Source organism: Lithobates pipiens, unplaced genomic scaffold (assembly GCF_037356315.1).
Source record: "Lithobates pipiens isolate NorthernLeopardFrog02 unplaced genomic scaffold, aLitPip1_a1.2 Scaffold_8, whole genome shotgun sequence".
Classification (NCBI taxonomy): Eukaryota; Metazoa; Chordata; class Amphibia; order Anura; family Ranidae; genus Lithobates; species Lithobates pipiens.
In genome coordinates, this window is record NW_027507903.1 from 2,721,938 (window position 1) to 2,740,540 (window position 18,603).

The 18,603-nt window shown below is 43.8% G+C and overlaps 1 protein-coding gene across 5 annotated transcripts in view; it reads left to right on the forward strand.

Annotated features, from left to right (window-relative positions):
• Window positions 1–3,677: 3,677 nt before the first annotated feature.
• Window positions 3,678–18,603, forward strand: part of LOC143963766 (uncharacterized) — a 66,583-nt gene continuing 51,657 nt past the window's right edge. For all 5 annotated transcript variants that reach the window (XM_077473493.1, XM_077473494.1, XM_077473495.1 and 2 more), the window contains exons 1-2: window positions 3,678–3,810; window positions 12,102–12,335. In XM_077473493.1, coding sequence (XP_077329619.1) covers window positions 3,766–3,810; window positions 12,102–12,335 — 279 coding nt within the window. In that variant the 5' untranslated portion in view covers window positions 3,678–3,765. The remainder of the gene's footprint in view (window positions 3,811–12,101; window positions 12,336–18,603) is intronic.

An 18,603-nucleotide genomic window follows, 5' to 3' on the forward strand; every position in this document is an offset into this window, starting at 1 on the left:
AGATACAGGTGTATATTGTGCTTTGCTGGAGGCACACAACACCCACTAACTCCTGCAGATGGCTGTATTATTGTCAGAAACCATGAAACAGACTGAGACAGAAGTACAATCAAATCACACTTGTTTATTAATAAATATAAAAAAGGTAAATAGAAAAAGCGTAGTCAAGCATAGCCAGAGTCCTGTAGCCAGATCAGGTAGTCAGCCAGTCCAAAGTTCATTAACCAGATCGGGTAATCAGTCGGGCCGGAAGTCAGGGATCCAAGGAGAGCAACCGCAAGCAGGATAAGAAACCAGGTGGGATGTCAGCAAGCCAGTCTTGAAACAGCAGGAGATGGTTCACTGTGATGTGACCAATGCAAAGGCAAATTAAAAAGTGAGCAGGAAGGCTTTAAATAGGCAGGTCAGGCGAGCATCATCAGGAACAACTGGTAACTGTGGAAAGAGAAGAGAGCTGGCAATTAGCCGACAGCTGAGCGGCCAACCCAGAGGAGGAAGGACTAAGCCAGCCCTGACAATTAGAGAACACCAGCAATAAACGGTAGATACAGGTGTATATTGTGCTGTGCTGGAGGCACACAACACCCACTAACTCCTGCAGATGGCTGTATTAGAGAACAACAGCAATAAAGGGTAGATACAGGTGTATACTGCACTGGAGGCACACAACACCCACCAACTCCTGCAGATGACTGTATTAGAGAACACCAGCAATAAAGTGTAGATACAGGTGTATACTGCGCTGGAGGCACACAACACCCACTAACTCCTGCAGATGGCTGTATTAGAAAACAGCAATAAAGGGTAGATACAGGTGTATACTGTGCTGTGCTGGAGGCACACAACACCCACTAACTCCTGCAGATGGCTGTATTAGAGAACACCAGCAATAAAGGGTAGATACAGGTGTATACTGCGCTGGAGGCACACAACACCCACTAACTCCTGCAGATGGCTGTATTAGAGAACACCAGCAATAAAGTGTAAATACAGGTGTATATTGTGCTGTGCTGGAGGCACACAACACCCACTAACTCCTGCAGATGGTTGTATTAGAGAACACCAGCAATAAACGGTACATACAGGTGTATATTGTGCTGTGCTGGAGGCACACAACACCCACTAACTCCTGCAGATGGCTGTATTAGAGAACAGCAGCAATAAAGAGTAGATACAGGTGTATACTGCGCTGGAGGCACATAACATCCACTAACTCCTGCAGATGGCTGTATTAGAGAACACCAGCAATAAAGTGTAGATACAGGTGTATATTGTGCTGTGCTGGAGGCACACAACACCCACTAACTCCTGCAGATGGTTGTATTAGAGAACACCAGCAATAAACGGTACATACAGGTGTATATTGTGCTGTGCTGGAGGCACACAACACCCACTAACTCCTGCAGATGGCTGTATTAGAGAACAGCAGCAATAAAGAGTAGATACAGGTGTATACTGCGCTGGAGGCACATAACATCCACTAACTCCTGCAGATGGCTGTATTAGAGAATAAAAGCAATAAAGGGTAGATACAGGTGTATATTGTGATGTACTGAAGGCACACAACACCCACTGAGTCCTGTAGACGGCTGTATTAGAGAACACCAGCAATAAAGGGTAGATACAGGTGTATACTGCGCTGGAGGCACACAACACCCACTAACTCCTGCAGATGGCTATATTAGAGAGCACCAGCAATAAAGGGTAGATACAGGTGTACACTGCGCTGGAGGCACACAACACCCACCAACTCCTGCAGATGTCTGAGAAAAGAACACACTGCCCCTGCCTATCTAGCTTTTTTCCTGCACAACGGAACACACTACACAAGGCCACCACGCTGGTGGCCTTATATAGTGTGGGGCGTGTACTAAACCCCCTGAGCTATAATTGGCCACGGCTCGCTGCCGGCGCTGTGTGATTGGCCAAACATTCGGGGTCACAGTGCATGCTTGGCCAATCATGAGCCAGCAATGCACTGCGATGGCGCAGTGCATTGTGGGCTGTGAGCGCCACATGAATTTGGCGCGAACGGCCCACAGAGTTCTGGCTTCACCGAACGGCCGAACAAACAGTGTTCGTGTCGAACATGCGTTTGACTCGAACACCAAGCTCATTCCTACTGTACGGTATAATATAGGACACACTCGTGCTCTCTCAGGTACTGGGGGTAATACTGTGCAGTATAAATAACAAAGGAGTGACCTTCATACCCCCCCACACAGAGTACTGGGAGGTAATACTGTACAGCATATTATAGGGGTGACTATCATACCCCCAACATTCTAAGGTACTGGGGGGAGAAGGGTTTAAAACTGTACAGTATAAATGGGTGACCTTCATAGCCCCCCTCCCCACTGTGTATTGGGGGAGGTAATACTGTACAGTATATTAATGGAGAGACTATCATACCCCCCACGCGCTGAGGGACTGGGGGGGGGGGTAATATTGTACAGTATAAAGGGGTGACCATCATCACACCCTGCTCTGTACACACTATTCTCTCCTCAGTGCTGATGATATAATGGGGTGCACTGTACACACTATTCTCTCCTCAGTGCTGTGATGATATAATGGGGTGCACTGTACACACTATTCTCCCCTCAGTGCTGTGATGATATAATGGGGTGCACTGTACACACAATTCTCTCCTCAGTGCTGATATAATGGGGTGCACTGTACACACTATTCCCCACTCAGTGCTGATGATATAATGGGTGCACTGTACACACTATTCTCCCTTCAGTGCTGATGATATAATGGGGTGCTCTGTACACACTATTCTCCCCTCAGTGCTGATGATATAATGGGGTGCTGTGTACACACTATTCTCCCCTCAGTGCTGTGATGATATAATGGGGTGCTCTGTACACACTATTCTCCCCTCAGTGCTGTGATGATATAATGGGGTGCTCTGTACACACTATTCTCCCCTCAGTGATGTGATGATATAATGGGGTGCTCTGTACACACTATTCTCCCCTCAGTGCTGTGATGATATAATGGGGTGCTCTGTACACACTATTCTCTCCTCAGTGCTGATGATATAATGGGGTGCTCTGTACACACTATTCTCCCCTCAGTGATGTGATGATATAATGGGGTGCTCTGTACACACTATTCTCCCCTCAGTGCTGTGATGATATAATGGGGTGCACTGTACACACTATTCTCTCCTCAGAGCTGATATAATGGGGTGCAGCTCTGTACACACCATTCTCCCCTCAGTGCTGTGATATAATGGGGTGCTCTGTACACACTATTCTCCCCTCAGTGCTGTGATGATATAATGGGGTGCTCTGTACACACTATTCTCCCCTCAGTGATGTGATGATATAATGGGGTGCTCTGTACACACTATTCTCCCCTCAGTGCTGTGATGATATAATGGGGTGCACTGTACACACTATTCTCTCCTCAGAGCTGATATAATGGGGTGCAGCTCTGTACACACCATTCTCCCCTCTGTGCTGTGATATAATGGGGTGCTCTGTACACACTATTCTCCCCTCAGTGCTGTGATATAATGGGGTGCTCTGTACACACTATTCTCTCCTCAGTTCTGTGGACTGTATAATATTGGGGTGATGACACATCGCACTGTACATTCTATAATCTACTCAGGAACAGCTCTGTGCTCTCAGGAGGGACCATGACATCACATCCGCCCTCCTTCTTCTAGTAACACAACTGTAGTGGCGGGAAGAGTCAGCTGTGTGTTATACAGTCTGTGAGGGGAATCTTCCTCCTCCTCCATAGACACGCATGTCCGGACACCACAGAGATCTGTCACTGAGAGACAAAGCGCAGGTAATGTATACCGAGACTCTCATAGGGGGTCTCTATATTCTATATACAGGGAGCTGAGGGGTCTCTTTATTCTATATACTGAGGTATGTGTATTCTATTCTATATACAGGGAGCTGAGGGGTCTCTGTATACTATATACTGAGGTATGTGTATTCTATTCTATATACAGGGAGCTGAGGGGTCTCTGTATTCTATATACTGAGGTATGTGTATTCTATTCTATATACAGGGAGCTGAGGGGTCTCTGTATACTATATACTGAGGTATGTGTATTCTATTCTATATACAGGGAGCTGAGGGGTCTCTGTATTCTATATACTGAGGTATGTGTATTCTATTCTATATACAGGGAGCTGAGGGGTCTCTGTATACTATATACTGAGGTATGTGTATTCTATTCTATATACAGGGAGCTGAGGGGTCTCTGTATACTATATACTGAGGTATGTGTATTCTATTCTATATACAGGGAGCTGAGGGGTCTCTGTATACTATATACTGAGGTATGTGTATTCTATTCTATATACAGGGAGCTGAGGGGTCTCTGTATACTATATACTGAGGTATGTGTATTCTATTCTATATACAGGGAGCTGAGGGGTCTCTTTATTCTATATACTGAGGTATGTGTATTCTATTCTATATACAGGGAGCTGAGGGGTCTCTGTATACTATATACTGAGGTATGTGTATTCTATTCTATATACAGGGAGCTGAGGGGTCTCTGTATTCTATATACTGAGGTATGTGTATTCTATTCTATATACAGGGAGCTGAGGGGTCTCTGTATACTATATACTGAGGTATGTGTATTCTATTCTATATACAGGGAGCTGAGGGGTCTCTGTATTCTATATACTGAGGTATGTGTATTCTATTCTATATACAGGGAGCTGAGGGGTCTCTGTATACTATATACTGAGGTATGTGTATTCTATTCTATATACAGGGAGCTGAGGGGTCTCTGTATACTATATACTGAGGTATGTGTATTCTATTCTATATACAGGGAGCTGAGGGGTCTCTGTATACTATATACTGAGGTATGTGTATTCTATTCTATATACAGGGAGCTGAGGGGTCTCTGTATACTATATACTGAGGTATGTGTATTCTATTCTATATACAGTGGGTTGCTCTATGCAATATACAGGGGGTCGCTGTATTCTATATACAGGGGTCTCTTTTCTATTCACGGGGTCTCTATTTTATATATGGGGGTCTCTGTATTCTATTCTGTATACAGGGGGTCTCTATTCTATTCTATATACAGATTTTGTGTATCCTCTATATTCTATATGGGGGGGGGGGTCTGTGTATTGTATTCTTAATATGGGGGTCCCTGTATTCTATATACGGGAGACTCTGTATTCTATTCTATATAGGGGGTCTCTGTATTCTATTCTGTATACAGGGGGTCTCTATTCTATTCTATATACAGATTTTGTGTATCCTCTATATTCTATATGGGGGGGGGTCTGTGTATTGTATTCTTAATATGGGGGTCCCTGTATTCTATATAGGAGGATCTCTGTATTCTATTCTATACAGGGGGGGGGGGTCTCTGTATTCTATTCTATACAGGGGGGGGTCTCTGTATTATATTCTATACACGGGGGGTCTGTGTGTCTTGGGGTGGACAGCTCGGTCTGCACTCACCCCTCCCCTTTCTCCTGTATTCAGGCTCCATACACTCCTATGTCGGTATGACGGAGTGAACACATATCAGGGGCTTCTCTATTTCTCTATACACTTGGTGCAAAAAAAAAAAAAAAAAAACACAGAATCCTTCCAAGAAACGTGCGTGGCACTAACGCATGCCCAGGAAGATTGGGGGGGGGGGGGGTGGTATTAAGCCCCACCATGCATCTGCAAAAGAGCAAGACTTTTTTTGCATGCAATTTTGCACACATTCCTGCAAACACACCAGCCTCAGTCTTCTGTTTGTTTCGGAGCCGTGTTCAGGATGCACATAGAGGACGGTGCGGATGCAGCGGCTGTATGGAAATCACTGGAAGACCCGGTCCTTTCCTGACACTTTTTGTTTTACAAGTTTAACCACTTCAGCTCCGGAAAGATTTACCCCCCCCCCCCATGAACAGGCCATTTTTTGCCATATGGCACTGCGTTATTTTAACTGACAATTGCGCAGTCGTTGCGATGTTGTACCCAACCAAAATTGATGTCCTTTTTTTCCCCCCCACAAATAGAGATTTCCTTTGGTGGTATTTGATCATTTTTTTTTGATCAAATTTTTTTTTTTTTACTTCCTACTATATAACGTCCAATAAAAAATAAATAAATAATATCAAACTTCTTCATAAATTTAGGCCAATATGTATTCTGCTACATATTTTTGGTATTAAAAAAAAAAAACCCAATAAGTGTATATTGATTGGTTTGCACAATAGTTATATTATCTACACATTATAGGATAGACTTATTTACTTTTTTTTATTTTTATCTTTTTACTAGTAATGCCAGAAATCAGCGACCTCTAGCCTGACTGCAATATTACAGCAGACGCATCTGACACTTTGTGGGGAGACAGTGACTCCAATACAGTGATCAGTGCTAAAAAAAAAAAACGTGCACTGTCACTGTACTAATGACACTGGCTGGGAAGGGGGTTAACATGAGGGGCAATCAAAGGGTTAAATGTGTGCCTAGGTTGTGCTTACTAACTGTGGAGGGAGGTGCTTTGACTGGGCTGAGACTGGGTACGTGATCTGGCACAGAGCGGCCGCCCTGCCGCAGTAAATTTACGGGGGGGGGGGGGGTGTTCACTAAGCAATCAAATCTGTATTTCTTTTTTGCTGGAAAAATTACTTACAACCCCCAAACATTAAAGCATTAAAGTGATTGTTAGACCCCTTTCACACTGGGGCGCTTTGCAGGAGCTACAGCGCTAAAAATTGTGCCTCCAAAGCGCCCTGAAACAGCCGCTCCTGTCTCTCCAATGTGAAAGCCCCCGGGGGCTTTCACACTGGAGCGGTGCACTGGCAGGACGCTAAGAAAAGTCCTGCTAGCAGCATCTTTGAGGCGGTGAAGGAGCAGGGTGTATACCCCACTCCTCCACTGCTCCTGCCCATTGAAATCAATGGGGCAGTGCGGCTGTACCTACGCCGGGTGGTTTTAACCCTATTTCGGCCACTAGCAGGGGTTAAAAGTGCCCCGCTCTTTTTTTTTTTTTTTTTAAACCACTTAAGCCCCGGACCAATTTGCAGCCAAAAGGACCAGGCCCCTTTTTGTGATTCGACACTGTGTCGATTTAACTGACAATTGCGCGGACGTAAGACGTGGCTTCCAAACAAAATTGGCGTCCTTTTTTTTTCCCCACAAATAGAGATTTTTTTTTTTGGTGGTATTTGATCACCTCATCGGTTTTTTTTTTTTGCGCTATAAACAAAAATAGAGCGACAATTTTGAAAAAAAATTAAATTTTTTGCTTTTTGTTATAATAAATATCCCCAAAAAATATATTAAAAAAATTTTTTTTTCCTCAGTTTAGGCCGATACGTATTCTTCTACATTTTTTTTCCCCCAAAAATATCGCAATTATTGATTGGTTTGTGCAAAAGTTATAGCGTTTACAAAATAGGGGATAGTATATATATATATATATATATATATTTTTTTTTTACTAGTAATGGCGGTGATCAGTGATTTTTATTGTGACTGCGACATTATGGCGGACACATCGGACATTTTTGGGACCATTGTCATTTATACAGCAATCAGTGCTATTTATATGCACCGATTCCTATGTAAATGACACTGGCAGTGAAGGAGTTAACCATCAGGGGGCAAGGAGGGGTTAGGTGTGACGTTATGTGTTTTTTATTTTTTTTTATTTATTGTAGGGGGGCGTGGCCTGGCATGTGACATCACTGATCGTCTTTCCCTATAAAAGGGAACAGACGATCGGTGACAGCCACACAGGGAAGCACGGGGAGAGGTTTGTTTACACAGACCTCCCCCCCCCCCCCCCTCGTTCTTCAGCTATGTGACCTGATCGCGGGACACCAGTGGCAATCGGGTCTGCGGGTCCCGTGGCCACGGTCATGGAGGCGGCGTGCTCCCGACCCATGGCTGGGCACTTAAAGAGCAACGTACAGGTACGTGCTTGTGCCCAGCCGCGCCATTCTGCCGACATATGTGCAGGAGGCGGTCCTTAAGCAGTTAAATAACAAACATATCATAGTCACCTCCAATGTGCAGCTCGTTTTGCACAGAGTGGCCCCGAACATCCTCTTCTGGGGTCCCCCGGCAGTCACGCGGCTCCTCCCCACATCTGATAACTCCCCTTGGAGAAGTGCTCTCCCGGGGGCGGGGGGGGGAAGGGGTTCCCTTGCGGCTGTGCTCCCGATTCCAGCATTTGCGTCTATAGGCACAGAATGCCAGACTCAAAAGGACCCCAAATCTCTTCTTTACCTTTGAAAGCAAAAGATCCAAAAAAAAAAAAAAAAAAATTGTTTACTTCCACCCCTGGCCCGGAAGTGACGTCATGGTGTCACTCCAGTCCTCCAAGGCCATAGAGGTGGATCAGAGACAGTCTGGTCTGTTTTCACCTCTGTGACCAGGGTTATTGCCGATAGCTTCATCCATAACCCCACTAAACCACTTGCTAACCGCAACGCGTGTGTGTACATATAATTTTTGCAGTCGGCAGGTGGTTAAAATCTGGCATGTGAGCAGGTGCACAGATCCGACCGCAGATATCCAACATTCGGGTGTGAACCGGCCCTTAGCCCTTGTACACACGGTTGGGCATTCCGACAACAAAATCCATCGGATTTTGTCCGAAACTTGTGTTGCATACACACGGTCGGACAAAGTTGTCGGAAAATCCGATCGTACGTAACGTGACGACGTTATTACGATACGACGGGACTATGTTCAGGCTAGTAGCCAATAGCTTTGGTGTGAACATGTATGGCACTTTGTCCGATCGGAATTCTCTACACACAATCGGACAAAGTCCGATCGGATCATGTTGTTGGGAAGTTTTATAGCCCAGCTCTAAAACTTTGTCCGTCGGATATTCCGACAGAAACAGTCCGATGGAGCCCACACACGGTCGGATTATCCGAAACACGGTCCGATCGGACATTTTCCGTCAGAATGTCCGACCGTGTGTACAAGGGCTTAGGGAAACACAGTCCGGTTGCGTTTTTCAGATTCTTTTCTGCATGCGCATGTTTTGACGCATTCCAGTTAGTCCAGTGCTCCCCTCCCCCTCTTTTCTTAACCACTTACGGACTGCCCGCCGTAGTTTTATGTCGGCTGTTTGAGGAGGAATATCGTCATGGCAGCAGCTAGCTACCATAACCCTGGCATCCTCTTCTTCAGCAGGCGGTCCGCTTTAAGTTAAAAGTGGTCTCTGCAGTGGATTCGCCGCAAGATCACTTTTATCGGTGGCTGGAGAGGGCCTCCGCCGCTTACCGGAGCCACCGGCAGCGGCGGAGGTGATCAGATCCTTCTCCTTCCTGGGTATGGAGAGGAGTGAGGGGAAGATGGGCCCCCCACCCGTCTCCATACCACTGCAGGGCGGAAGCAACGTCAAAATGTCACTTCCGCCCATAGCTCTTAAAAGGGACTTTTTTTTTTTTTTTTGTAAATGACAACTTTTTTTATTTTATTGCATTTTAGTGTAAATATGAGATGTGAGGTCTTTTTGACCCCCCAGATCTCATATTTAAGAGGACCTGTCATGCTTTTTTTTTTTCTATTACAAGGGATGTTTATATTCCTTGTAATAGGAATAAAAGTCACCCAATTTATTTTTATTTTTTTAAAGAACAGTGTAAAAATCTAAAATAAAAAGGTAAAACAAACAATACTTTTTTTTTTTAATACGCGCCCCGTCCCGCCGAACTCGCGCGCAGAAGCGAACGCATAGGTAATTTGCGCCCGCATATGAAAACGCTGTTCAAACCAAGCAACTGGAAGCGGGGTTTTTTTTTTACATCCTGTTTAGCCAGGATTTAACCACTAGAGATCCGCGCTATAGCCGAATGACGGCTACAGCGCAGACCTGCTTTGCCAGGACGACGTCTATTGACGTCGACCCGTGCATGAGCGGCCTGTGCACACCCCCTGAGGGGTGCACGCGGCTCGCTCTGTGTGATCAGCGAGTCTGAGACTCACCTGATCACGGATCGGAGCAAGGGGTCGATCCCGACCCCTTACCACGTGATCAGCTGTCAGCCAATGATAGCTGATCATGTGACAGAACAGCCGTAATTGGCTATTTTTCCTCCTTACGCTGACAGCGCGAGGAGAAAAAAAAAGCCGATCACTGGCAGCCGTGATCGGCACTGCCAGCTTGTCCCGTGATCGGGACTCACAGCTTATCAACCACCTGCCCCCTGCCAGTGCCACCTAGATAATAAAAAAGTGCCACCTATCAGTGCCCATCAGTCCCATCTATCAGTGGTACCTTAGTGCCACCCATCAATGCCATCTTTGCCCATCAGTACTGCCTTATCTGTGCCACCTTATCTGTGCCTATTAGTGCCGCCTTAACTGTGCCTATCAGTGCCCACCAGTGCCGCCTGATCAGCGCATTTCAATGAAGGAGAAAAATTACCTGTTTGCAAAATTTTATAACAAACTATGAAACGTGATTTTTTTATTTTATTTTTATTTTGCATCTTTTTTTGTTTGTTTTGCAAAAAATAAAACTCCCAGCTGTAATTAAATACCACCGAAAGAAAGCTCTATTTGTGGGGAAAAAAAATGATAAAAATTTCATTTGGGTACAGTGTTGTATGACCGCGCAATTGTCATTCAAAGTGCATCAGCGCTGAAAGCTGAAAATTGGTCTGGGCAGGAGGGGGGTATAAGTGCCCAGTAAGCAAGTGGTTAAACAAACCACTGCTGGCTTATGAAGAATCTGATCAAATTGATCTTGGTTTGCTCTGATGCTTCGAAGGGCAGGGGGAGAGATCTGAGGTCTAATAGACAATAAAGAGGACCGGTCATGTCCCATGCTATCGCAAGGGATTCATCCCTTATAGAGAAAAAAAAAAGGAGTTTAAATTGTTTTAGTTTTTTTGTTTTTTTAATTAAAAAGTGATTCCTTGGGGGTATAAGTCTCCTGATGGGAACTGGGGGTACTTGTAGTCCAACCAGACAAAACCAAGTTGACCCCCATCCTTCAGCAAAGCTGCCAAGGAAGGGTCCACCCAAATACTACTGTGGGGGTCGGAGGGGTAGTGGAAGCCATCCGTTTTTTTTTTTTTATTTGTTTTTTTTTTCCCCCCCCTCACCTGCCTCCTGGGCTGGATCTTCTAGGCCGGTGATGCCGAACCTTGGCACCCCAGATGTTTTCAAACTATATTTCCCATGATGCTCATGCACTCCTCAGTGTGGCTGAGCATCATGGGAAATGTAGTTCCAAAACATCTGGGGTGCCAAGGTTCGCCATCACTGTTCTAGGCTGAGACAGAAAGAACTTTTATGCCTGCCCAGTGGCAGCTGGTGGGTGGGAAGCATCAAAAACATCCATCTGCCACCATTCACCCCCCCCCCCCCCCCAGAAATTAATAAAAAAAAAAAACATTTTTTTTATATATAATAAAAAAAAAAAAAAAAAAAACACACAACACACACACACAACAAAAAAACCAAACAAATAAAAAACAAAAACACACCATCTGCCACTGGGCAGGTATAAAAGTTCCTTCTGTCTCAGCCAAGAAGATCCAGCCCAGGAGACAGGTGTAAAATGTGAATTGTTCTGGCATCTCTGGACTGCCACACACCAGGGGCACAAACACCGCTGTCTTTGCTCAGCAATAGGCACGTGCTCCGGCATACGCCACGTGCAGAGCCCGCCAGGAAGTCGGTAGTGAGACATTGCCCGATCTCTGCAGCCACGCATCGGGGCAATGTCTCACTGTCTGTGATTAGCGCATCGCTGCGCCGACTTCCTGGCGGGCTCTGCGCATGGAGTATGGGAACACGCCGGAGCTCATCCTTACTCAGCACATGTCACTCCTGCACACCTGGCCCCCCTCTGCCTGCATTACCCATTGTGAAGGAAACGGGACGGCCACACTTGCACCTCCATTACACTTCAAGTATATTACAGCAATTTGCACCAAATTCATAAAATTCAACACATTTTCTGCAAACTTTTGCATCAAATTCACCTACCCAGCACCATTCCGACTGTGCCATCAATGATAAATTCCCCCCTCCCGTCATAGTCTCATAGTGTTGAGCGCCCCTAGGTTATAAATACACCATATAGTTGCTCAGATTTGCATTTTTGCCTTAAACAGGAAAGTACACCAAATATGGGGAAGACCACTGATGGAGTGCCTGCACTTTCCTCCCTGGAATACGATGTGATGTCCACACCCAGCAAGAGGGCTCAGAAGAGGAAGCACATGATAGAGGAAGAGCCGTCTATAGAAGGCGGGGCAGGAAAGAGAACCTCCCCATCATTAGAGAAGAGCTGTGTGAGGAGAACGCTCAGCGTCCTGCTGTCTCACCTGAAAGGTGAATCTGATCAGGTGAGGGCTCGGAAATGTTTGTTTTGCAGAGATGCTTTTGCACATGGAGGGGATATAAATGTGGGTATTTATGATAAGTATTTGCAAAGACTTTTTCTGTGCATGAGGGATGGGGGGGGATTCATTCCTGGAGCGTTTTGTAGCTTGCAGGTCCAAAATGCTGTAGGAGGAAAAAAAATAAAAATAATGATTCTCTAAGGAGACAGTTCACATCTCCACTCCAAGTCACCTGAAGCTCAACAAGTTCTGGAGCTTTGTTTGTAGCTCAAATCAGGCAGATTTAAGCATTTTTCACACTTTTTTTATGTGTTAAGGAATCTAATGTACATAATGATAATCAGAAAATGTCTATTTGCTTATGTGTATACATGTTCCTTACTTATTATGTAGTATACAGTTTGACTCTCTGTTAGGAGTTTAAAGATGGCGTCTACACCCTACATCCCACGCATTAGAAGAATGCATTTGAGATAAGGGAACCAGCTTCAATCAACCAAGCATCAAGTTTCTTCATTTCTCTTGTATTTTAACCAATAAGATGTACTAATTAGAGTGACATAGCAATGACGTATCTTTTTCTGTATAAAATATCAACACCGCCCACGAATAAATCAGAAGTTAGAAGTAGCCTGAGCTGAACGTATCTCAGAGAGTGTTTACTTCTAATGTGCATGCACATTTATACTTTTTAATTGGAAATAGCAGCAGATAACCAAGAACTAATTTGTAGTTCTTATCCATTTCAGTAGAAATGAATGGCAACGTGCCATTCGCGAGATTTTTTGCTCAAATTAAAATTTTTTAAAAGGTGGCAATGTATGAATAAATGTAAAATAAGTAGACAAATAAAAATCATCATAAATAAGTAAAATTTAATATGTATCTTAAAATGTAATTTAACCTCAAACCCTAAAGATATTATTTATTAATAATATTACAATAAACAGCCAAACTCGGGGGGAGGGGGATCACGACAAAAAAAATACACGATGATGATAATAATAATGTATTTATTTATTTTGGTTAGGGTGTTTAGTTATTGTTCTATTATATTTTTAAAGGGCAAGGGTTAATTATTGTTATTATTTAATTTTATGATTTTTATTTATTTTACATTTTATTTATAAATTTTATTATTTAAAAATAAAATAAAACCTATAATCCTAACCCCTTACCTTAACGAAAAAAAATAAAAATAAATGATAGTAAAAGAATAAGAATTTAAAAAAGAAACAAAAGCTAATGGAAAAGCTGAACTACCTAGCAAAAAAAAGGTGCAATAGATAATTTGTTTTCTCTATTGACTAATTAAAAAAAAAAAAAAAAAAACACGTGCCATAAGCGCACAAAAGCATGCCAGAAAAGCGCTCAAAGACGCTACGCTCAGGTGTGACTGCAGTCTAAGTAATGAAATGCAGTTTACTATTTGTAAGATAGAAAAAATTTATTTTTTATAACCTCTTACCTTTTTACAAATGTCCCCCAGGGTAATTGTTGCTATGCATCGGGTTTAAATTTTTTTTTTTAAATTAGGTTTAAGCCCCCCCCCCCGCATGGCAAGTCGCAGCCTATTGCCGGCAATGGCACTGTTCAAAACGCGCGCGAATTCGACTTTGCACAGTGCTGCACTAATTGTTGCAAAAGTAGTTCCTGCGCTACTTTTTTGACGATTTTTGAGTGCAACTTGAATAGACCTCTGTGCATGAAGCCGTACAGGTGTCTTCGAAGTCGCACTGACATGCAGCTTTGAAATCCTGTAATTTCAGATGAAAGTTGCACAAATTTAAAGCTGCAGTTAATGTGAATGAGGGCTTAGGTGGACTTTCTTTTTTAAGGCCTGCTGCATAGTTGTGTAGTTGTGATGCCTTTTCTAGCCCCCCCCCTTCATATATGTGAATGGATCGGTTTACGATTAGATTCGGGGGACCCAGCAGAGGTTACCTGTGAGCAGAAGCCCCGGCTCTGGTGTCTGACATTTTATTACTAAAACTCCTTTCATGCAAACTTTCTGATTAAGTCAGCCTGTCTGATTGGAAGTTCTATGCAGGTCTATGGACAGGATGATGTAAACTGAATTGGGTCTAATTACATCTGCCTATCTCCAAAATTTGTCCAGATCTGGGGAAAAAAAAAAGGACTGCGTCTTTTTTTTTTTTTTCCTTGATGGATCGGAGATGGCAGCCTAATAGATCCAATACGGGTCTTGATCTGCTGCCATGTGAAAGACCCTAATATTTAACATTTAACCACTTCAGCCCCCGGACCATTTTGCTGGTCAAAGACCAGACCACTTTTTGCGATTCGGCACTGCGTCGCTTTAACTGACAATTGCGCGGTCGTGCGACGTGGCTCCCAAACAAAATTGACGTCCTTTTTTTCCCACAAATAGAGCTTTCTTTTGGTGGTATTTGATCACCCCTGCGGTTTTTATTTTTTGCGCTATAAACAAAAATAGAGCGCCAATTTTGAAAAAAATGCATTATTTTTTACTTTTCGTTATAATAAATATCCCCCAAAAATATATAAAAAAAAAACATTTTTTTTTCCCCTCAGTTTAGGCCGATACGTATTCTTCTACATATGTTTGTTAAAAAATTCACAATAAGTGATTATTGATTGGTTTGCGCAAAAGTTATAGCGTTTACAAAATAGGAGATAGTTTTATGGCATTTTTATTAATAATTTTTTTTTTTTACTAGTAATGGTGGCGATCAGCGATTTTTATTGTGACTGCGACATTATGGCGGACACATCGGACATTTTTGACACATTTTTGGGACCATTGTCATTTATACAGCAATCAGTGCTATATAAATGCAGTGATTCCTGTGTAAATGACACTGGCAGTGAAGGGGTTAACCAGTGGGTGGCAGTGTAGGGGTTAAGTGTTCCTAGGGGTGTGTTACTAACTGTTGGGGCCTGGGCTTTCATTTAGTGAACACTGCTCCAATCACATGGAGCAGAGATCAGCGTCACTAGTTGCTAGGCAGAACGGTGAGATGCTGTTTACAACGGCATCTCTCCGTTCAACCGCCCCATGAGACGATTGCGGGTATGCCAGCGGCGATCGAGTCACCGGACTCACGGGGGTTCCCGACCAGCATGCTCGCGATGGCAGGGCGGCATTAGAGATTGGACGTACCTGTACGCCATTATGCCTGCCCGTGCCATTCTGCCGACGTACATCGGCGTGCGCTGGTCGGGAACCGGTTAAAGCCGTATTAAACCCAAAAGCAAAAATGTATTCTATTGCAGCTTACCAATTCTTTGAAGTGATGACTGCATTCATTTTTTCTTTTCTTAGGATTTCTTTCTTCTATTTTCATCTGGTAATCCTACAAGCATGCCTCCTTGTTTGTTTGTTTGTTTTTTTTTTTCAAAAGAACAAGCTCCCTTGCAGATTGTATTAAGTTGCATTGATGAGACAAACCATTTAACACTGACAGGGGTGCTCACAGCGATAATCTTTTATTTGTGTAAAACCTTTATTCCAAGAAAAAAAAAAAACTGTTTGCTGTAACTGATTTATAAAGTGTGAGCCGGAGTTTTGGCTTTAATATGTTAGTGTATTTAAATTTGCCAGTCCGTCTAACATCCACTCCCTCGACTGACAGTGCTACTGTCCAAAGGTGCCCCCGGTGACCCTTCATCCAGATTGGGGGCGCTCTAATACAGGAGGTGTTACTGGCTGCCGTGCTCCTTCATCCAGAGTGGGGCTCAAATACAGGAGGCGTGTTACTGGCCACTGTGCTCCCTCATCCAGAGTGAGAGGGGGTGCTCTAATACAGGAGGTGTGTCACTGGTCAGATCACCAGGAAAAATAAAAAAGCCTAAAAAAGAGAATGAATGCAGCCGTCACATCTAATGGTTATAAGCTGTAATATGTGAAATTTATGGTTTGGGTTTAATACCGCTTTAGGATTGTCTTGGAAAATACATTCTCCATTAGAGGTCGACCGATATGGGTTTTTCTCTGGCCGATGCCGATATTTCGAAATCATGGTGGCCGATAGCCGATATATGATGCCGATTTTTTTTTGGGCCGATATGTTAGGCCGATTATATTTTATTTATTTATTTTTTTCCTTTATTTTTTATTTTTATTTTTTTTAATCCCCCTTGATCTAACACACCTTTCCCACTGGGGCGTTTTTCAGGCGCTTTTGGGCTAAAAATAGCACCTCTAAAGTGCCTGCAAAACGGCTCCCCTGCAGTCTGTGTGAAAGACAGAGCGCTTTCACACGGAGGCGATGCGCTGGCAGGATCTTAAAAAAAAGTCCTGCAAGCAGCACGTTTGGAGTGGTGCATACCGCTCCTCCACCACTCCTGCCCATTGATATGAATGGGCACCACTGCCGAAGCGCATGCAATGCGATTTGGCAGCAGTGCTTCATGGGCACATTTAACCTCTTCCTTGGCCGCTAGCTGGGTTATATGCACCCCACTAGCAGCCAAATAGCACCGCTAAAATGATGGTAAAGAGCCGCTAAAACTTGCGTTTTACCATCAACGCCTGCCCGCTCCAGTGTGAGAGCAGCCTTCATAAGTGATACAGAAAATGTCTTACATTTAGTGCCCGTTCACACTACCGCGACTTGTCAGGCGACTTAGCCGCCTGACAAGTCGCGCTCCGTTCTGTACTATGGAATCGTTCTAATAGGAGCGACTCAAGTCGCTCCGACTTAGAAAAAGGTTCCTGTACTATTTTTGGGGCGACTTCAGGCGACTTGCATTGACTTCTATACAGAAGTCATTTTGCAAGTCGGCGCTGAAGTCGTGTGCAGGTCGCGTCTGTGAGTCGCGCTGCAAGTTGCGTCGCCCCTGTGTGAACGGGCACTTAAACATTTATTAAACAAAACAAACCTCCAATCAGTTTACTTGTATGTATGATTTAGATAAAAAAAAAAAATAACCTATGTATTAAATAAAAACAGGTAGTCAAAACTTTTGGACGAAAAAAAAAAAAAATGGGCTAACTTTACTGTTTTTATTTTATTTTTAAATAGTGTATTTTTTTCCCAAAAAATGCATTTGAAAGACCTCTGTGCAAATGCCGTGTGACATAAAATATTGCAACAACCGCTATTTTATTCCCTAGGATCTCTGCTAAAAAAATATATATATAATTTTTGGGGGGTCTAAGTGATTTTCTGGCAGAAAATACAGGATTTTTACTTGTAAGCAACAAGTGTCAGAAAAGATTAAGGCCCCTTTCACACCGACGTCCCGTTCAGGTCCGCCTGTCAGTTTTTTAGGTGGACCTGAACGGGTGCTCCATAGAGGTCTATGGAGCGTCGGATGTCAGCGGTGACATGTCCGCTGACATCCGACCCGCTCCGATCCGAAAAAGTGTAACGGAGGAAAAAGCTATTTTTCCATCCGTCTGCGGATCGGATCGGGTGACGACGGGCACTGCGGTCCGTCGTCATCTGATCTCCCATAGGGGAGAGCGGCGCTGTGACAGATCCGTCCCTGCGCAGTGTGCAGAGACGGACCTGTCATCTCCCTGCTCAGCGGGGATCGGTGGAGTGATCCCCGCTGAGCAAACGGACATCCACGGGGCGGATCAGAACTGATCCGCCCCGTGTGAAAGGACCCTTAGTCTTTAAATGGTTAAACTGAGAACTTCTACACACAGAGATGATTTCATTCATTGAAGTGTAAACATTGTATCATTTAGTTCTTTTCTTGGCAGTCTGCCCAGAGAGGAGGAAAGGGTTGCTATGACGACTCAGGCAACTCACACTGACTTCTTACAGAAGTCATTTCCAAGTCCCGCTGTAGAATCGGCTTTTTATCAGAACAATCGGCCGATGCCGATTATTTAAAAAACGGCAAATATCGGCCGGCCGATATATATCGGTCGACCTCTATTCTCCATGTAAATTGTTTTGTTTTAGCTGGGGTTTGCACTTGCACTATATTTCTGTGCAAATCGCATGTGATGTCTGTGCGGTGCGATCTGGGCCATTCTGTCCACACCAAAATGCTGGACCCTTTTTTTTTTTTTGTCCACTCCAATGTGATCAGATTCACATAAATTGCACGCTGTTTTGGAGTGTTATTAATTGACACCCACAGCAGAACACTTGGATTCTGTGCAATTTCAATCCAGTTTAGGAAATGCACAGGATTCGCTGCATTTCCTGCATCATATATATGTGAACCTAGGCTTAATCTGAATGGATTTTTATATATTTTTTGGCAATAAAGGCAGGTCGGCTTTAATGTTTACCCTTCTTTGTTTACTCTCCTCCTTTCTTTTTCT